The following is an 18067-nucleotide window of genomic DNA, read 5'->3' on the forward strand; positions in this document are numbered from 1 at the left end:
ATGTTATATATATTTTACCGCAATAATAAAAAAATAAGGCGGGCGTGGTGGCTCACGCCTGTAATCCCAGCACTTTGGGAGGCCGAGGCTGGTGGATCACGAGGTCAGGAGATCGAGACCATCCTGGCTAACACAGTGAAACCCCGTCTCTACTAAAAATATAAAAAATGAGCCAGGTGTGGTGGTGGGCGCCTATAGTCCTAGCTATTCGAGAGGCTGAGGCAGGAGAATGGTGTGAACCCGGGAGGCGGAGCTTGCAGTGAGCCGAGATCGCGCCACTGAACTCCAGCCTGGGTGACAGAGCGAGACTCTGTCTCAAAAAAAAAAAAATAATAATAATAATAATAAAATAAATAGCACCCCCGACTGTGGTTACTATTGGAAACTTTATGATGTGTTTTTTGCCTATTAGTGCCTCATAAGGAAGCTTCATTCGAGCAGATCACAGCTGAATTGTTCACTGCTGATTGTCAAGTACTAGAGCAATGCCTGGTAAACAATACACATGTAATAAAGATTCAAATGTATTTACTCACTGATGTCTGTTTATTCACTTACTTATCTGACTCCTCAATTGGCTGTAAGTTCCAGAGAGCAGGGCCCTTGTTTGTCTTGCTTCTCTAGAGATCACAGCACCTAAATAAGTACCAGATGCCCAGCAGGGAGGGGCTTCCCAAATGTCCACCAAGCCAATAAAAAACCATATCCACGTCACATCACGACGTGGGAGCTTGTGACTGAGCTCTTGAGCTCTGCTGCAAAACACTATGGAAGGCCTCTGTGAGATGGAGCTGGACAAAGTGCTCTTCCCCTGACAGGGACACCCGTAGGAGCCTGGACGAGGATCCCCCAAGACAGCTTCTTGTCTCCAACCTGCCACTGATTTATGGCAGTGAGCAAGTGCCTTGTCCCTCGGATCCACCATGCACAAAACTGAAAAATAATGGAGGTGCACCAGATCAGTGTTTCTTTCCAACTCTGATTCCAAAACTTTTTTTTTTTTTTTGAGATGCTTGCTCTATTGCCCAGGCTGGAGTACAGTGGTGTGATCTCGGCTCACTGCAACCTCTGCCTCCCAGGTTCAAGCGATTCTCCTGCCTCAGCCTCCTGTGTAGCTGGGATTACAAGCGTGCGCCACCACGCCAGGCTAATTTTTGTATTTTTAGTAAAGACGGGGTTTCACCATGTTGGTCAGGCTGGTCTCGAACTCCTGACCCTGTGATCCACCCACCTCGGCCTCCCAAAATGCTGAGATTACAGGCGTGAGCCACTGCGCCCCGCCCCAAAACATTTTCTTCTAAGAGCCATCTTGCAATATAAGGCCATATAGGGTAAGTTGCGCTGATGGAAGGTCGGGGTGCAGGGAACTGGATTCTCCCCTCTCCACTTCCTCTTTGTTCTGGGCCGATCCAGGAAGCATTGCTGTTGGCTCCAGGATTTCCCAGAACCCAGTTTGGAAATGACTGGCCCAGCAGCCTTAGTGACCCAGGGTTCTAGTTCTCACTCCTCCACTCACCCAAATGACCTGGGATGATTAACCTTCTGAGCCTCCTTCTGAGTCTATAAAACATGAGTCATCAGCCCAGCTCATGGAATAATGAAGAGAAGCAGATGAACTCACACGTATGAAAAGGCTTCACAATGCTCTATGCAAATGGTTATTTCACAACCTTAAACATCACTCCTTGTTGGGATATGCAGAGAAACAAATGCATCAAGTGCACCCACCTAACAGCCATCCTCCAGGGGAGAACAGCTCTTTTTTTTTTTTTTTTTTTTTTTTTTTGAGACAGTCTCACTCTGTCACCCAAGCTGGAGTGTGCAGTGGCATGATCTCGGCTCACTGCAACCTCTGCTTCCTGGATTCAAGCAATTCTCCAGGCTTAGCCTCCCGAGTAGCTGGGATTACAGGTGTGCCCCACCACACCCGGCTAATTTTTGTATTTTTAGTAGAGACGGGATTTTACCATGTTGGTCAGGCTGGTCTCGAACTCCTGACCTCAAGTGATCTGCCCTCCTCAGCCTCCCAAAGTGCTGGGATTACAGGTATAAGCCACCGCACTTGGCCCACTCTTTTTAAAAAGACCACTTCACCTGGATGACTGCCACGCCTGGCCAGGTGTGAAGGGGACTTCAGAGCAGGCCAGTGAGGAGCCACGGGTTTTACAGCCTCACCCTGACCACACCCATAAATACACACTAACCTCAACGTCCTCTCCAGGAAAAAGCACTGTGAGGTGACGCAAAGTTCCTTATTTACCCTCTTCCCCAGTGGATGGCAAACCCTTTGGGCAGAGCCACAGCAGCGGAACTCAGCTAGCACATTGTTGCATGACACTGACAGCTGATTTAGAATTTAATCTTCTTTTACAACAAATCAGTTTTGCTCACAGGCGGCAAAGGTAGGGTCACCACCCCATTCCCAGCTTCACTTGCAGACAAAGGAAATCAAAGTAGAAGAGTTTGGAGGTGTTAGTATTTGCTCCCAGCATCTGCATTCCTTCCTGCTGGCAACATAAGCCTTGTTCAGCATCGCGGAACGTATCAACCAAGCCAGTTCTTGGACAGGCACACTAAAATACTATCCTAAAAAATCTAAACATAAATTGTCAATTTCGACTGTGTTTTACAACTTATTTGGGGTGGATGGAAGAAGCAATGGAAGAGGGAGGAGGAGAAAACCTAAATATATAAATGCACATGCCACACAAAATGTTTGTAACCATCTAGACGTTAGGAAGGGGCTGAGAGGGAAGCCATGCAGAACAGCACATTTCCCAGTACCTGTGGGGGCTCAGGGTTTGGAGGCCACAGGATGACGTTATGCAAGCCGGAGTCCTCCTGCTGAAATGCAAAGGGATCTCACCGTTAGGACAGGTCGCAGAGAACAGGACCAGATGGACAATCTTTGCTGTTTTTGTGGGGTTTTTTTTTTGTTGTTGTTGTTGTTGTTTTTGTTGTTGTTGTTTTGTTGAGAAAGAGTCTTGCTGTGTCACCCAGGCTGGAGTGCAGTGGTGCAATCTCAGCTGACTGCAAACTGCGCCTGCCAGGTTCAAGCGATTCTCCTATCTCAGCCTCCCAAGTTGCTGGGATTACAGGTGCATGCCACCACGCCCAGCTAATTTTTGTATTTTTAGTAGAGATGGGGTTTCACCACGTTGGCCAGGAAGGTTTCGAACTCCTGACCTCAGGTGATCACCCACCTCGGTCTCCCAAAGTGCTGGGATTGCAGGCGTGAGCCACCGCGCCTGGCCATGGTTTTTATTCCCAGGTCAAACCCATGAAGCATGCTCCCACGCTGCCCATGGTGTCCCAGAAATGAGATAACAGAGAGAGAGAGGAGGAACCAGAAGCCCGAGGATGCATGAAGTACACAAGGGCCAGGACTGGGCAGGCCTGTACCTTACCCTTTGCCCTAGTGACACAGCTGCTCCTCAATGCCTAGTCTTTAATCTGTGAACAGGAGGTTTCTTCAGACTTGCATCTTTCCTTCCAAATGTTCCCTAGCAAGCAGGATTCAGGGACCTCCAAGTGCACTCACAGTCAAGAGTCTCCTGAGGTGCTAGGGGCCTGGCTGCGATGGGGAGTATGCCCGCTGGGGCAGAGATAGCAGTTTGGAGGTGTTCACAGTGATCCAGGTGTGAGAGGGTAGGGTTGTGACAGCAGGGATGGGGGGCAGAAAAACTGTTAGAAAAGATCATGTCATAGATACGCGCTGCCTTTACGTCCTTTGAGAAACTGCTCCAAGTGATATTGAAGGGGCTGGTACAGAGCTGGGCCCATCTTGGCCCTGTCGAGGCGTGTGCGTGACTCACGGGGCTATCAGAGTGTCCCATATTCTGGGCACAGCAATTGACTTCAGAGAGGGCACATGACATGATCAGGGTCGCTCAGATTCCTTATGGGGGCTGATCAGGAGGCTGAGGCCAGGCATGGTGGCTCATGCCTGTAATCCCAGCACTTTGGGAGGCTGAGATATGAGGATCACCTGAGGTCAGGAATTCAAGACCAGCTTGGCCAACATAGTGAAACTGCATCTCTACTAAAAAAATACAAAAATTAGCCAGGTGTGGCGGCACCCACCTGTAATCCCAGCTACTTGGGAGGCTGAGGTAGGAGAATCACTTGAACCTGGGAGGCGGAGGTTGCAGTGAACCAAGATCGTGCCACTGCACTCCAGCCTAGATGACAGAGTGAGACTCTGTCTCGAAAAAGAAAAAGGAGGCTGGGCCAGGCGTGGTGGCTCATGCCTGTAATCTCAGCACTTTGGGAGGCCAAGGCGAGTGGATCACGAGATCAGGAGATAGAGACCATCCTGGCTAACACGGTGAAACCCCGTCTCTACTAAAAATGCAAAAAATTAGTCGGGCGCAGTGGTGGGCACCTGTAGTCCCAGCTACTCGGGAGGCTGAGGCAGGAGAATGGCGTGAACCCAGGAGGCGGAGGTTGCAGTGGGCCAAGATTGCGCCACTGCACTCCAGCCTGGGCGACAGAGCGAGACTCCGTCTCAAAAAAAAAAAAAAAGGAGGCTGGACCACTGGTCGGAAGAAGCATGGAAGGCTGGACCTACCAAGGGCATCTTTTCCACCAGGCTGGGGGCACCTCCCTGGACACTAGGGAATCACAGAGGAAAGTAGAGCACGATCCAGTGAGAGGGATCCCCAGAGCCATCTTTTGAATCTCTGGACTCGCCACTATTGCAGCCAGACCCTCTCCGTGGGCTTCTCACCACTATTGCAGCCAGACCCTCTCTGTGGGCTTCTCAATTCTATAAGCCAACGATCCCTTTCTCTGCTATGGTCACCGAAGATGGGCTTCTGTCTCTTACAACCTTAAAAAAAGTTCTAATTAGCTGGAAATTTGGAAGGCTAAATGGCCAGGCAACTCATCAATTAATTAATTAAACATAGCGTGATTTATCAGATGTGGGGGGTGGAAATAGGTGGAGTCAGGGGTGACCCACAGATTTCTGTCTTGGATGGCCAGGTAGATCATGGTACCCAAGAGGGGGATCACAGGAGGATGAGCATTATGGGGGCAGAAGCTGAGTTTGGGTTGGAGAGACTCGGGGTGGCTCTGGGTCACCAGGTACAGATAGGTCTGGAGCCCCAGTTCCCTGGGAGAGCCCTGAGTCCTGCAGCCAGACACACCCACGCTTCATTCCTACTTGTTTCTCTACCAAAGGCAGACCTCATCTGGTCCTGGAATCCTAAAGGCAACCCCACTTCTCCAACCTCAGCCAGACATGACCCAGACCTCTGCTAGACTGGGTCATGTCTGGCTGAGGTTGGAGAAGTGAAAACTTGCAGAGCTAGAAAAACATCTGCTCGCTCAAGGAGAACGAAGTCTGAGGAGGGGAGATGGAGTCAGGAGCTGGTAGGAGGTGAGAAATGAGGAACAGGTGGAGTGGGATGCAGGTATTGAACCCCCACACCAGCATTTTTACCTTCCTAACTAGTAAAGATATGTAGCATTAGAACATCCATCACCTGCAAGGATGCAGTGACACAGGCTCTCATGCCCTGGTGAGAGAAGTTGACATCACTGTTCTGGTAGGCATTTTGACAATGTATACAGCAAGAGCCTTTTGAAAGTACTAACCCTTCGTTTGACACTGCAATTCCATTTCTATGAGTCTATCCTAAGTAAACAGTGTACATTCAATTCTGGACAGTGGGGTTTCGTGAAAGTAACGGGGAGAAAAATGTAACCCATTTTCAACGTTGCCTATATTTGGGTAGAAATTCATCTCAGGTTGAAGAAGTTTACCCACCTCCACTAGGCGTTCTGTTAAAGCAGTTAAGCCAAATGTTCCTGTATTCTAGGGTTTCTCAACCTCAGTGCTGTTGACATTTTGTGCTGGATAATTCTTTATTGTGCGGGTATTCTAGGGTTTCCCAACCTCAGTGCTGTTGACATTTTGTGCTTGATAATTCTTTATTGTGCGGGACTGTTCTGTGCATTGTAGAATACTCTGCAGCAACACTGACCTCTACCTACCAGATGCCAGTAGCGCCCCATCTCTGAGTTGTGACAAAAACTGTCCTGAGACATTGCTAAATGTCCCCTGAAGCACAAAATCACACACCTCCCGCCCCGCCCCACCCCCTGCCCACTGCTCTATCTTGTTTGTAGCCAGTAGTGGGGCCTGCAGGGAGCTTGAGGTCCAAAAGGATCTGTAAGATCCCAAAGAAGGGGTTGAACCTGAGCTGCTTGGTTTGTTAATGAGCAGGACTAAAGGCCAAAATATGCCTAGTGGCCCGTACTGTGCACATTGAGGGCACTCACCCGATAGCTATGCCCTTCTCAACTCTAAAACTCAAGACAGAACATTCCTTTAAGTGGAAATTACTGGGAGGCATGCCCGAAGCCAGCCCTAGCCAGCAGGCACATTTGTTTGGCCCACAGAGTGCTTAAAAATAACTGAAATTAGTTGCCAACATTTTTTTAAAATGTAAGATTTCTTTACACAATCTCTTCTACAAAACAGAACAGGAGCAAGCACTTCCCAACTCATTTTGTGAGGCTACTATTACCCTGATACAAAAACCAGACATAAAAGAAAACTACAGAGCAATATTTCTTACGAATTCAGATACAAAAGTCTTCAACAAAGTGTTAGCAAATTGAATCCAACAATGTGTAAAAATAATTGTACCAGGCTGCTTCAACATTTGAAAATCAATCAGTGTAGTTCAATATATCAACAGGCCAAAGAAGAAAGATCATACAATTACATCGATTGATGCAGAGAAAGCATCTGACAAAACCCAACACTCATTCATGATAAAAACCCACAGCAAACTAGGAATAGAGAACTTCCTCAACTTGATTACAAGCATTATGTTTAACAACAAAATTACAGCTAATATCTTACTTAACAGTGAAAGACTGAATGCTTTCCTCCTGAGACTGGGAACCAGGGAAAAATGTCCCCTCTCACTGCTCTTGTTTAACACAGGACTGAAAGTCCTAGCCACTGTAATAAAGAAGAAAGAAGGGAAGGGAAGGGGAGGGAAGGGAAGGGAAAGGGAGGGGAGGAGAGGGGAGGGGAGGGGAGGAGAGGGGAGGGGAGGGGAGGAGAGGGGAGGGGAGGAGAGGGGAGGGGAGGAGAGGGGAAGGGGAAGGAAGGAAGGAAGGAGGAAGGAAGGAAGGAGGAAGGAAGGAAGGAAGGAAGGAAGGAAGGAAGGAAGGAAGGAAGGAAGGAAGGAAAGGTATACAGGATGGGAAAAAAATAAATTAATTAAACTGCCCCTATTTGCAAACAACGTGATTACGTACATAGAAAATCCCAAGAAATCTACAAAAACAAACAAACTTCTTGGAACTAATAAGTGAGTTCAGCAAGGTCACAGGATACAAAATCAGCATGCAAAAATCAATACATTAATAATGAACACATGAATAGCAAAATTAAAAACACAACACCATTTACGGTCACTCCAAAGAAAATATAATACTTAGGTATAAACATCATAAAATATATGCTGGATCTATATGTTGAAGATTACAAAAAATAATAATGAAAAATAAAATGGGCTTAGTGTGGTAGCTCACGCTTGTAATCCCAACACTTTGGGAGGCCGAGGCAGGCTGATAACCTGAGGTCAGGAGTTTGAGACCAGCCTGGCCAACATAGTGAAACCCTGTCTCTACTAAAAGTACAAAAATTAGCTGGGCGTGGTGGCATGCACCTGTAATCCCAGCTACCCATGAGGCTGAGGCAGGAGAATCACTTGAACCCAGGAACTGGAGGTTGCAGTGAGCCGAGATCACTCCATTGCACTCCAGCCTGGGCAACAGAGCAAGACTCTTGTCAAAAAAAAAATCCCAGAAAGTATTTTGTAGAGATGGATAGATTTATTCTAATATTAATAGGGAACATCACAGATGCAAGAATAGCAAAAACAATTTTGGAAAAGAATAAAATGAGAAGACTCACTGTAACTGATGTCAAGCCTTATTATACAGCCACAGTAATCAAAACAATCAATGGACAAGAATAGCAAACCCAGAAACAGCCACACAAATATGCCTAGCTGATTTTTGACAAAGGTGCAGAAACAGTTTAATGGAGGAAGAATACACTTACAAATGTTGTTAGAAAGATGGACATTCACAGGTTAAAAAAAAATACACACAAAAAAAATGAATCTCAACCTCAAGAGAATGAGAAGACAAGCCACAGGCAGAGAGAAATTATTTGCAAAAGGCACACTTTATCCAAAATATACAAGAAACTTGTAAAACTCAACAATAAGAAAATAAACAACCTAACTTTAAAATGGGCCAAAGACCTGAACAGACACCTCACCAAATGAGATATACAGATGGCAAGTAAGTATATGAAAAGATGTTCCACATCCTATGTCAACAGAGAAATGCAAATTAAAGCAACAAGATACCACTATATGCCTATTAGAATGACCCAAAATCCAGAATACTGACAACACCAAATGCTGGGGAGGATATGGAACAGGAACTCTCATTCACAGCTGGTAGGGATGCAAAATGGTACAGCCACTTTGAAAGACAGTTTGGTGGTTTCTTACAAAACTAAACATACTCCTATATGATTCAGCAATCATGCTCGTTGGTGTCTACCAAGAGGAGCTGAAAACAATGTCTGCACAAAAACCGGCACACAGATGCTTGTAGTAGTTTTATTTATAATCGCCAAAACTTGGAAGCAACCAAGATGTTATTCAGTAGATCGATAAACTGGTACATTCAGGCAATGGAAAATTATTCAGTGCTAAAAAGCAATGACAAAGCAACGAAAAAACATGGAGGAACCTTAAATGGACAGTACTAAATGAAAGAAGCCAATGTGAAAGGCTACGTACTGTAGGATCCAACCATATGACATTCTGGAAAAGGCAAAAACTCTGCAGACAGTAAAAAGATTCGTGGTTGCCAGGGATTGAGGGGTGTGGGAGGGATGAGTAGGTAGAGCCCAAAGGATTTTTAGGGCAGTGAAACTACCCTGCATGATACTATTCCTTTGTCCAAACCCAGAAAATGTGCAATACCTAAATCGTGTACCTTACACAAAAATTAACTCAAAACGAATCATGCACTCAAATATAAAATGTAAAACTTCAAAACTTTTAGCCAAAAAAAATAGCAGAAAATCTTCAGGATGTTGGTGTAGGCAGAGTTCTTACATTTGATACCAAAAGCAGCACCCCTAAGAGCAAAAACGGATCAACTGTACCTCATCACAATTATACTCTTTTTTTTTAAATGGAGTCTCGCTCTGTCGTCCAGGCTGGAGTGCAGTGGGATGATCTCGGCTCACTGCAAGCTCCGCCTCCCGGGTTCACCCCATTCTCCTACCTCAGCCTCCCGAGTAGCTGGGACGACAGGCACCCGCCACCATGCCTGGCTAATTTTTTTTTGTGTTTTTAGTAGAGACGGGGTTTCACCGTGTTAGCCAGGACGGTCTCGATCTCCTGACCTCATGATCCGCCCGCCTCGGCCTCCCAAAGTGCTGGGATTACAGGCGTGAGCCACCGCACCCGGCCTCAAAATTATACTCTTTTGCTCTGTAAAAGATGCTCTTAAGAGGACAAAAAGACATGCTACAGAATGGAAGAAAATATCTGCAAACCATGAGCTGACAAAGGATTAGTATCTAAACTATATAAAGAACTCTGAAAACTCTTTAAAAAATAATAATAATAGGCCGGGGTGCAGTGGCTCACGCCTGCAATCCCAGCACTTTGGGTGGCCAAGGCGGGTGGATCACGAGGTCAGGAGATTGAGACCATCCTGGCTAACACAGTGAAACCCCATCTCTACTAAATGTGAAAAAAAAAATTAGCTGGACATGGTGGCGGGCTCCTATAGCTCCCAGCTACTTGGGAGACTGAGGCAGGAGAATGGCATGAACCTGGGAGGCAGAGGTTGCAGTGAGCCGAGATCACACCACTGCACTCCAGCCTGGGCAACAGAGCAAGACTCCGTCTCAAAAGATAAATAAATAAATACATAAATAAATAAATAAATAAATAAATAAATAAATAAATAAAAATAATAGGCTGGGTGCAGTGGCTCAAGCCTGTAATCTCAGCACTTTGAGAGGCTGAGGTGGGCGGATCACAAGGTCAGGAGTTCAAGACCAGCCTGCCCAACATAGCAAAACCCCGTCTCTACTAAAAACACAAAAAAACTTGCCAGGCATGGTGGCACGCACCTGTAATCCCAGCTACTCAGGAGGCTGAGGCAGGAGAATTGCTTGAACCCGGGAGGCAGAGGTTGCAGTGAGCCAAGATCATGTCATTGCACTCCAGCCCAGCTGACAGTGTGAGACTCCGTCTCAAAAAATATATATATTAATAATAATCATCTAGTTAGAAAATGGGCAAAAGGCATAAACCAATTTTTCACCAAAGAGAATATGTAGATGGCCGATAAGCACATGAAAGGTGTTCAACATCTTTATCCAGCATCAAAATATAAATTAAAACCACATGGAAATATCACAACACACCTATCAGAATAGCAACACCAAAAAGTGACACCACCAAATGACAGCCAGGGTCCAAAGACCAGATCCCTCATACGTTGCTGGTGGGAATGAAAAATGCCTTAGCAACTCTAGAAAAGTTTGTCAGCTCCATATCAAACTAAACATGCAACTATCATACAACCCAGCAACTGCACACTTGGGCGTGTTTATCTTAGGGAAACGAAAACGTGTGTTCTCAAAAAACAGCTGCACACACATGTTCATAGCAGCTTTATCTGTAAACGACAAAAACTGGAAACAACCTAAATGAGCTTTAATAGATGAATGGTTCAATAAAATGTACAGTACGCCTATTCCTGGAATACTATTCAGCAATAAAAAGGAATGAACTGTTGATACACACAGTACTTGGATAAATCTCAAGAGATTTATGCTGAGAGAAAAAAAAAAGCCAGTCCTTAAAGATCACTGACTGTGTGACTCCATTTATATAACGTTCTTGAAATGATAAAATTATAGAAATAGGGAACAATAGGGAATAGGAATAGTGGTTGCCAGGGGTTAGCGATGAGAGGAGAGAGAGGTGGGTATGGCCATAGAAGGGCAACAAGAGGAATCCCCTGGTGACAGGCATGGTCTGTTATCTTGACTGTATCCATGTCAGTATCCAGGTTGTGATATTGCATTATAGTTTGGCAAGATGTTAACCTTGAGGAAAATTGAGTAATGGTACATGGACCTCTCTGTATTTTTTCTTTCTTTTTGAGACAGAGTCTTGCTCTGTTGCCCAGGCTAGAGTGTAGTAGTGCGAACATGGCTCACTGCAGCCTTGACCTCCCAGGCTTAAGCAATCCTCCCACCTCAGCATCCTGAGTAGTGAGGGCTACAGGTGTGCACAACCACACCCAGCTAATTTTTTTCCTTGGTAGAGACAGGGTCTCCCTATGTTGCCCAGGCTAATCTTCAACTCCAGGACTGAAGCTATCCTGCTGCCTTGGCCTCCCAAAGTGCTGGGATTAGAGGTGTGAGCCGCCGTACTTGGGCTCTCTGCATTGTTTCTTTAAGTTGCGTGTGAATCTACTAATATCTCAAAATAATAAGTTTAATTAAAAAACTTAACATTTCATAGAAAAATATGGGTTTCCGAGTTCTTTGAACTCAGAACATTGGGCCCATCTTCCCACAAGGCAATCACCCACTGGAGCTGATGGCGGCTGCCCTCTTTAGAGAGGAGGACAAGAACTCCCTGTTTGCCACAGCACTTGCCTCTCCCTGTTGTCTCACACCCAGTCTTTTTTTTTCCCCTCAGGATTTCCTTTTTTTTTTTTATTATACTTTAAGTTCTAGGGTGCATGTGCACAATGTGCAAGTTTGTTACATACGTATACATGTGCCATGTTGTTTTGCTGCACCCATTAACTCGTCATTTAACATTAGGTATATCTCCTAATACTATCCCTCCCCCCTCCCCCCACCCCACAACAGGCCCCGGTGTGTGATGTTCCCCGCCCTGTGTCCAAGTGTTCTCATTGTTCAATTCCCACCTATGAGTGAGAACATGTGGTATCTGGTTTTCTGTCCTTGCAATAGTTTGCTCAGAATGATGGTTTCCAGCTTCATCCCTGTCCCTACAAAGGACGTGAACTCATCCTTTTTTATGGCTGCATAGTATTCCATGGTCATGTCCAGTCTTTTAACACAATTGTTGTTTCTGTTGCCTGTAATCCCAGCAGTTTGGGAGGCCGAGGAGGGTGGATCACCTGAAGTCAGGAGTTCGAGACCAGCCTGGCCAACATGGTGAAACCCCGTCTCTGCTAAAAATACAAAAATCAGCTGGGAGGGAAGAAAAAGGCAGAGGGAAAATGAATTACAGTATGTGGGTTTTTAGATCCAATTTTCTCATTCAAAGAAATCAATGTTATTAATCCAGACTTTCCAGTTTGTGTGAGATAAATGAGGAAGTGTCTCCCTGATTTTGTTCACTAAGGCATTAAGTTAAAACTTTCAAACTTAAAATAAAGAAAAATTTGAATATGTTGTAATATCTCAGCCTACGCACAATTAAGCAGTTAAAGTCCATTCTTCAACTGTGAAAACCTGGTTTAACATGAGAATGACCACTCACATTTAATCTGCCCAACACTGATAGATTTCAAAATCATTTTTTAATGGCCATAGCTTTATTTGGGGGAGCAGCGTGGAAAGGTTTTATTTTAACCTCTGCTAAATCCATGTAAGTTGATGGGTGGACACAACTTAGGAAAAATGTGCCAATCTCTCTTATGTCAGTTTTAGAAGACAGAATAAAAAGTAAGGCCGGGCCTGGTGGCTCATGCCTGTAATGGTGGCTCATACTTGTAATCCCAGCGCTTTGGGAAGCCAAAGAAGGAGAATTGCTTGAGTCCAGGAGTTCAAGGCCAGCCTGGGCAACACAGCCGGACCCCATCTCTACAAAACCTAAACATTAAAAAATTAGCCAGGTGTGGTGGTGCATGCCTATAGTCCCAGATACTTGGAAGGCTGTGTGGCAAGAGGATCGCTTTAGTCCAGGTGTTTGAGGCTGCAGTGAGCTATGATCATGCCACTGCACTCCAGCCTAGGTGACACAGCAAGACCATGTCTTTAAAAATAATAATAAATAATAAGTAGAATTAGCGTTTCCGGCTTTAACTAGAGCTAGCCTTAATCGTAAGAGAATTCCAATGAAATGAAAAATGGCTGCATAGATCCATAAATGCCCGCATGCGTCTATGCAGAAGCTGTCTTGGTTTGCTCCTTCCTGGGTGAAGATGAGACGCTGTAAAAAGAACCTAGTCAAGGTCTGCCAAGAGCACCACGTAGCTCAAGAGAGAAGCTTCCTGACACCCACCTGGTTGTCCGAGGTGCTGTTCTCATTGCCCATGGTGATTCAGGGTCCCCAGCGTCCCCAGAATTTTGTCAGAGGTGACTGGAAGAAACAAAAGGGTATAAACATCTGTGAAATGAAAAAAGATCTGAGGTTTTTTCCGTCTGCTCATCTCCCCAAACTCAAAAGCCAGATGATGGGAAATGTTTATCTCTACGGTCACATCATGGAAAATTACTTTTGAAGGGTTTTCTTTCGCGATCTGCCACCCAGGTTTCTTTCCCAATACGGGCTGGTGTTTTCATTCCCCACCCCGGGGTTGGCAGACACTTCTGAAAAACGGGTTTGTTACTGAGACTCTGAGCTAGTGCCAGCGTACACATATACGTATATATACAAACGGAGTGACAAAAGGGGTCCGTTTGCCAAAGGGCCTGAGGAATGCTGCTTGTCAGATTATTTTCTGTTTCTAATTGTGTTCAGTTTGGAAATTCAGAGTGTGGCTGGTTTCCCACTGTTGGAGAGGGCAGAGCTCAGTGTCAGACATCAGGAGGCGTGAAATCCACTCCTCTCCAACAACATATGGTTTTTATTTTTTTTACTCTAAACACTTGTTTCATCAAATCAGTTTCACTTCTGCACACACTTTTTATCAAGGCAGAATGGCTTTCTTGCTAAGGAAAATGGGTGATTGGGACCAGACAAGATCATGTAAGGCAGCATACTGTCAGGTCAACTAGAATCATTTCATGGGCTCACTTAGTGACATGGTTTATCAATGATCTTTCTTTTTTTTCTCTTTTTTTTTTTTTTTTTTTTTTTTGAGATGGAGTCTCACTCTGTCGCCCAGGCTAGAGTGCAGTGGCATGATCTCGACTCATTGCAACCTCCACCTCCTGGGTTCAAGCAATTCTCTGCCTCAGCCTCCTGAGTAGCTAGGATTACAGATGCTCGCCACCACGCCTGGCTAATTTTTGTATTTTTAGTAGAGACAGGGTTTCACCACCTTGGCCAGGCTGGTCTTGAACCCCTGACCTTATAATCCACCCACCTTGGCCTCCCAAAGTGCTGGGATGACAGGCATGAGCCACCGCGCCCGGCCTATTAATGATCTTCTTAATTAGGGTGCTTCCCACACAGTTCACAGAGAAGCCCAGTACATTTACTGACCTCATCCAACTGAATTCCATATGATGCTGTAACATATTCAGGCCTAGAGGTGTTACCTTCACTTTTTCTAGTTAGAAAAACTAAATTACAGAAAATCTTTAAGAATCATAGACTTTTAGAGCTGGAGCCGTAGAGATGACCAGTCTAACCCAGTGGGGGAACTCAGGCTGGAAAAGGTAAGGAGCTTGCCAAAGACTCAGTTTGGGAAGGCCGAAAGTTGGAAATAAACCTCAAACTCCAGCCTTCCAATTGAAGATCTCTTCATGGAAATATGGTTTTCATCATAGCATTTCCTCGGAGAGCTTAAAATTCACCCATTGACTTGCTTATTCATTTAAGCAACATTGATTCCGTAGCCACCCTGCACTACGCATACTGAACCATCACTGGAAAATAAAATGGAAGTGGTTCAAACAGGCCCAATTAAAATGCCTCCAAACTGAGAAAACTGTGAGTGACGTCACCACAGCATTCAATTCTTTTGCTCCTAACCCTTTAATCAAAAGGATATGATACCTTAATCCTTTCTTGCCTTTTGCTGTAGACACACACACACACACACATACACACAAAATCACATGCTCAGAGAATGTAAAAATCTACATGCATTTAAAATTAATCACTTCCATTTATTTTTTATGTTCATTTGGAAGATGATCCCTCATTAGAAAATATTGAGTGTTAGAAGAATCATTGCCTTATCAATTATTAACGTCCTTGTATCTTCCAGGTTGAATCATAAGGTTGAATGTAATATTAATTTGTGACAATCATTAACCAAATTAAATACAATAATCTTATTAAAAATCAAGGCATCTGAACCAGCTTTTTAAACAAATAGACTAAAGAGACCGGCAAAACTCCTGGTGAGGTGTAAATTGTAAAACCGCCGAGGGAAGCCTGGCTGCGTCTGGAATCCTCTTCTGGGGAACTCTGCAACCACCACCCTCTCGGGCTTTCCCAAGACAGAACCGAAGGTGCACACATCTCTGCCTCCTACTTACATTCGGGGGTGGTCTGGACTTGGAGGCTGCGGGCGCATGGAAATTCTGCCCTTCAGCAACTGGACTTTCTCCTCCTCCGTTCAGAATTGTGCGAGTTCTAAGCAGAGCCCCTGACACACCTCAAGCAGTCGGGCAAACAGCGCGTCTCCGCCCTCGCACTGGTGCAAGCCAGCTGCACTTCATACCTGGGCAGGAGCCGTGCAGAGCCGTCACGATTAGACAAGCGTTCCTGCCCACGGGGAATCAGCGTTTCCCAGCCCGTCAGTTTCAGGGCCTTTCACACAGGGATTTTCCCCGTTATTACATCAGCAGGGCTCCTTTCAGAAAAGGCTTATCCAAACTAAAGCGGCCCCTGCCATCTGATTGGCCGCACCTAGCAGCTCAGGACTGTCCCTTGCAAGGAGCCTTGCGCCAGGAACCTCTCACTGCTCTCTTGCTCTTTATGCAGTCGGGCTGGGAACAAACCTTTCTTTCTAAAAATAAGCCAACTGCTCCCAGGCCTTCCTGTTTGCACCTGGGCAAATTCCGCCGTAAATAATGTGGAAACGCACATAGAAAAAGAAAAAAAAAAAACTTGCAAAAATGTGATGACGCGGCAGTCTGGCACCTGTTTATGGAGTGTGCAGAATGTACTTACCCAGGCGTGGCTTGAGTTTCGGCAAGTGAGGTCATAAAAAGTAGCAGGCTTGCCCAGATCGCTGATAGGCAGACCTACCGGCCCACCCTGGGTGGAGGAGGCCCTGTGGACCTCAGGTGGGGCAGAGAGTACCGACCCAAAGACCCTCCTGCCCCGCAGCCTCTGGCCGCCCGCAGTTCCTCCAGTTATTAGCACTCAGCCATCCTTTGCATGCATGCAACCAGTTTCTATTTTTGTGTAGGGCAGAGCCGTTCAGGCAAATGGAAGCTTCTTACCCCTGCCCCAAGGCAGGACCACTTCATGGAAACAAATTAGCATTTATTTCATCAAAGGCTTCCCGGAGACCAGGCATCTTACCAAGCTCAGAGGACCCTTAGGAGCTCCTTGGAGGTGGTGGAGGAAGCTAGATGAGGAGGGGGAGCTCAGCGCCCTGCTTCTGGTTGGAACAGAGCAGAAGTGTGTATGTTTCAACAGATGAATGGATAAACAAAATGCCGTCTCTCCATACAATGGAATATTCTTCAGACATGAAAAGGAATGAAGTACTGACACATGCTACAACGAGGAGGAACTCCAAAAGCTTCACCCGAAGTGAAAGAAGCCGGGCACAAAAGGTCATAGATTTTGCGATTCCATTGATAGGAAATAGCCAGAGTTAGGCAAATTCATAGAGCCAGAAACCAGACTGGTTGTTGTCTGGGGCTGGGGGAAGGGGAAGTATCGGCTTAATGGGCACAGGATTTTATTTTAGGGTGATGAAAATGTTTTGGAACTAAATAGAAGTGGTGGTTTCACAGCATTGTGATATACTAAATGCCACTGAATTGCTGACTTTTAAATGGTTAATTTTATGTAAGGTGAATTTCATCCAAAGTTTTACAAGTGTATATGTTTCATGTATGGGGTTTCCGCATGAGACATTGTTTGAAAAAAGAATTTGCGGCCCTAAAAAAGAATGAGTTCATGTCCTTTGCAGGGACATGGATGAAGCTGGAAGCCATCATCCTCAGCAAACTAACACAGGAACAGAAAACCAAACACTGCATGTTCTCACTCATAAGTGGCAGTTGAACATTGAGAACACATGGACACAGAGAGGGGAACAACATACACCAGGCCTGTTGAGGGTTGGGGGTGAGAAGAGGGAACTTGGAGGACGGGTCAATAGATGCAGCAAACTACCATGGCACACATATACCTATGTAACAAACCTGCACATTCTGCACATGCATCCTGTTTTTTTAGAAGAAACAAATAAAACGAATGAGGTCTAGTTTAACACGAAAAAAAAAAAAAAGAAATTCCACTGCCAGGTTAAAAAAAAAGTGTTTGGACGGATGAGAGACAAGACTGTTTGCCTCTTCCCCCTCAAAAAACCACAGAAGAATTTTTCTTTTTCTTTTTTTTTTTTTTTTTTTTGAGATAGTTTCCCTCTGTCACTCAGGCTGGATGAAGTGCAGTGGCGCGATCTCGGCTCACTGAAACCTCTGCCTCTAGGGTTCAAGCGATTCTCCTGCCTCAGCCTCCCTAGTAGCTGGGATTACAGGCACCCACCACCACGCCAGACTAACTTTTGTATTTTAAGTAGAGACGGGGGTTTTGCCATGTTGGCCAGGTTGGTCTCCAACTCCTAGGCTCAAGCGATCCGCCTGCCTCAGCCTCCCAAAGTGCTGGGATTACAGGCATAAGCCACCATGCCTGGCCACAGAAGAATTTTTCTAAGAAGGAGAATCTTATCAGGCAAAATGTCTTGAATGAGCCAATTGGGAACGGCGGCAAGTCTTCAACAGGCGGCAAAACACATGGAAAGCCCTGGCAAAGGAAGGAGAAGAACTAGGGTCTACTCCTGAGGACTAGGGGGAGGGAGGGAGAGAGGATGGCTCACCAAAATGGCGGCGGCACAGGGGCCTTCGCAGGCGGGGCATGTGCAATCTTCC

At 45.5% G+C, this 18067-nt stretch overlaps 1 protein-coding gene across 2 annotated transcripts in view; it reads right to left on the bottom strand.

The window, feature by feature from the left end:
• Positions 1-13421, bottom strand: part of TACC2 (transforming acidic coiled-coil containing protein 2) — a 226755-nt gene extending 213334 nt beyond the window's left edge. Inside the window, exons 1-2 of one of the 2 annotated variants that reach the window (XM_063624980.1) lie at positions 13344-13401; positions 2785-2844 (exon numbers count right to left, since the gene is read on the bottom strand). In XM_063624980.1, the coding sequence (XP_063481050.1) occupies positions 2785-2844; positions 13344-13376 (93 nt within the window). In that variant the 5' untranslated portion in view covers positions 13377-13401. Of the gene's footprint in view, positions 1-2784; positions 2845-13343 lie in introns of both variants that reach the window. The other variant, XM_055246763.2, reaches the window with a different exon arrangement.
• Positions 13422-18067: the final 4646 nt, after the last annotated feature.

This window comes from Symphalangus syndactylus, chromosome 2, assembly GCF_028878055.3.
Source record: "Symphalangus syndactylus isolate Jambi chromosome 2, NHGRI_mSymSyn1-v2.1_pri, whole genome shotgun sequence".
NCBI classification, from domain to species: domain Eukaryota; kingdom Metazoa; phylum Chordata; class Mammalia; order Primates; family Hylobatidae; genus Symphalangus; species Symphalangus syndactylus.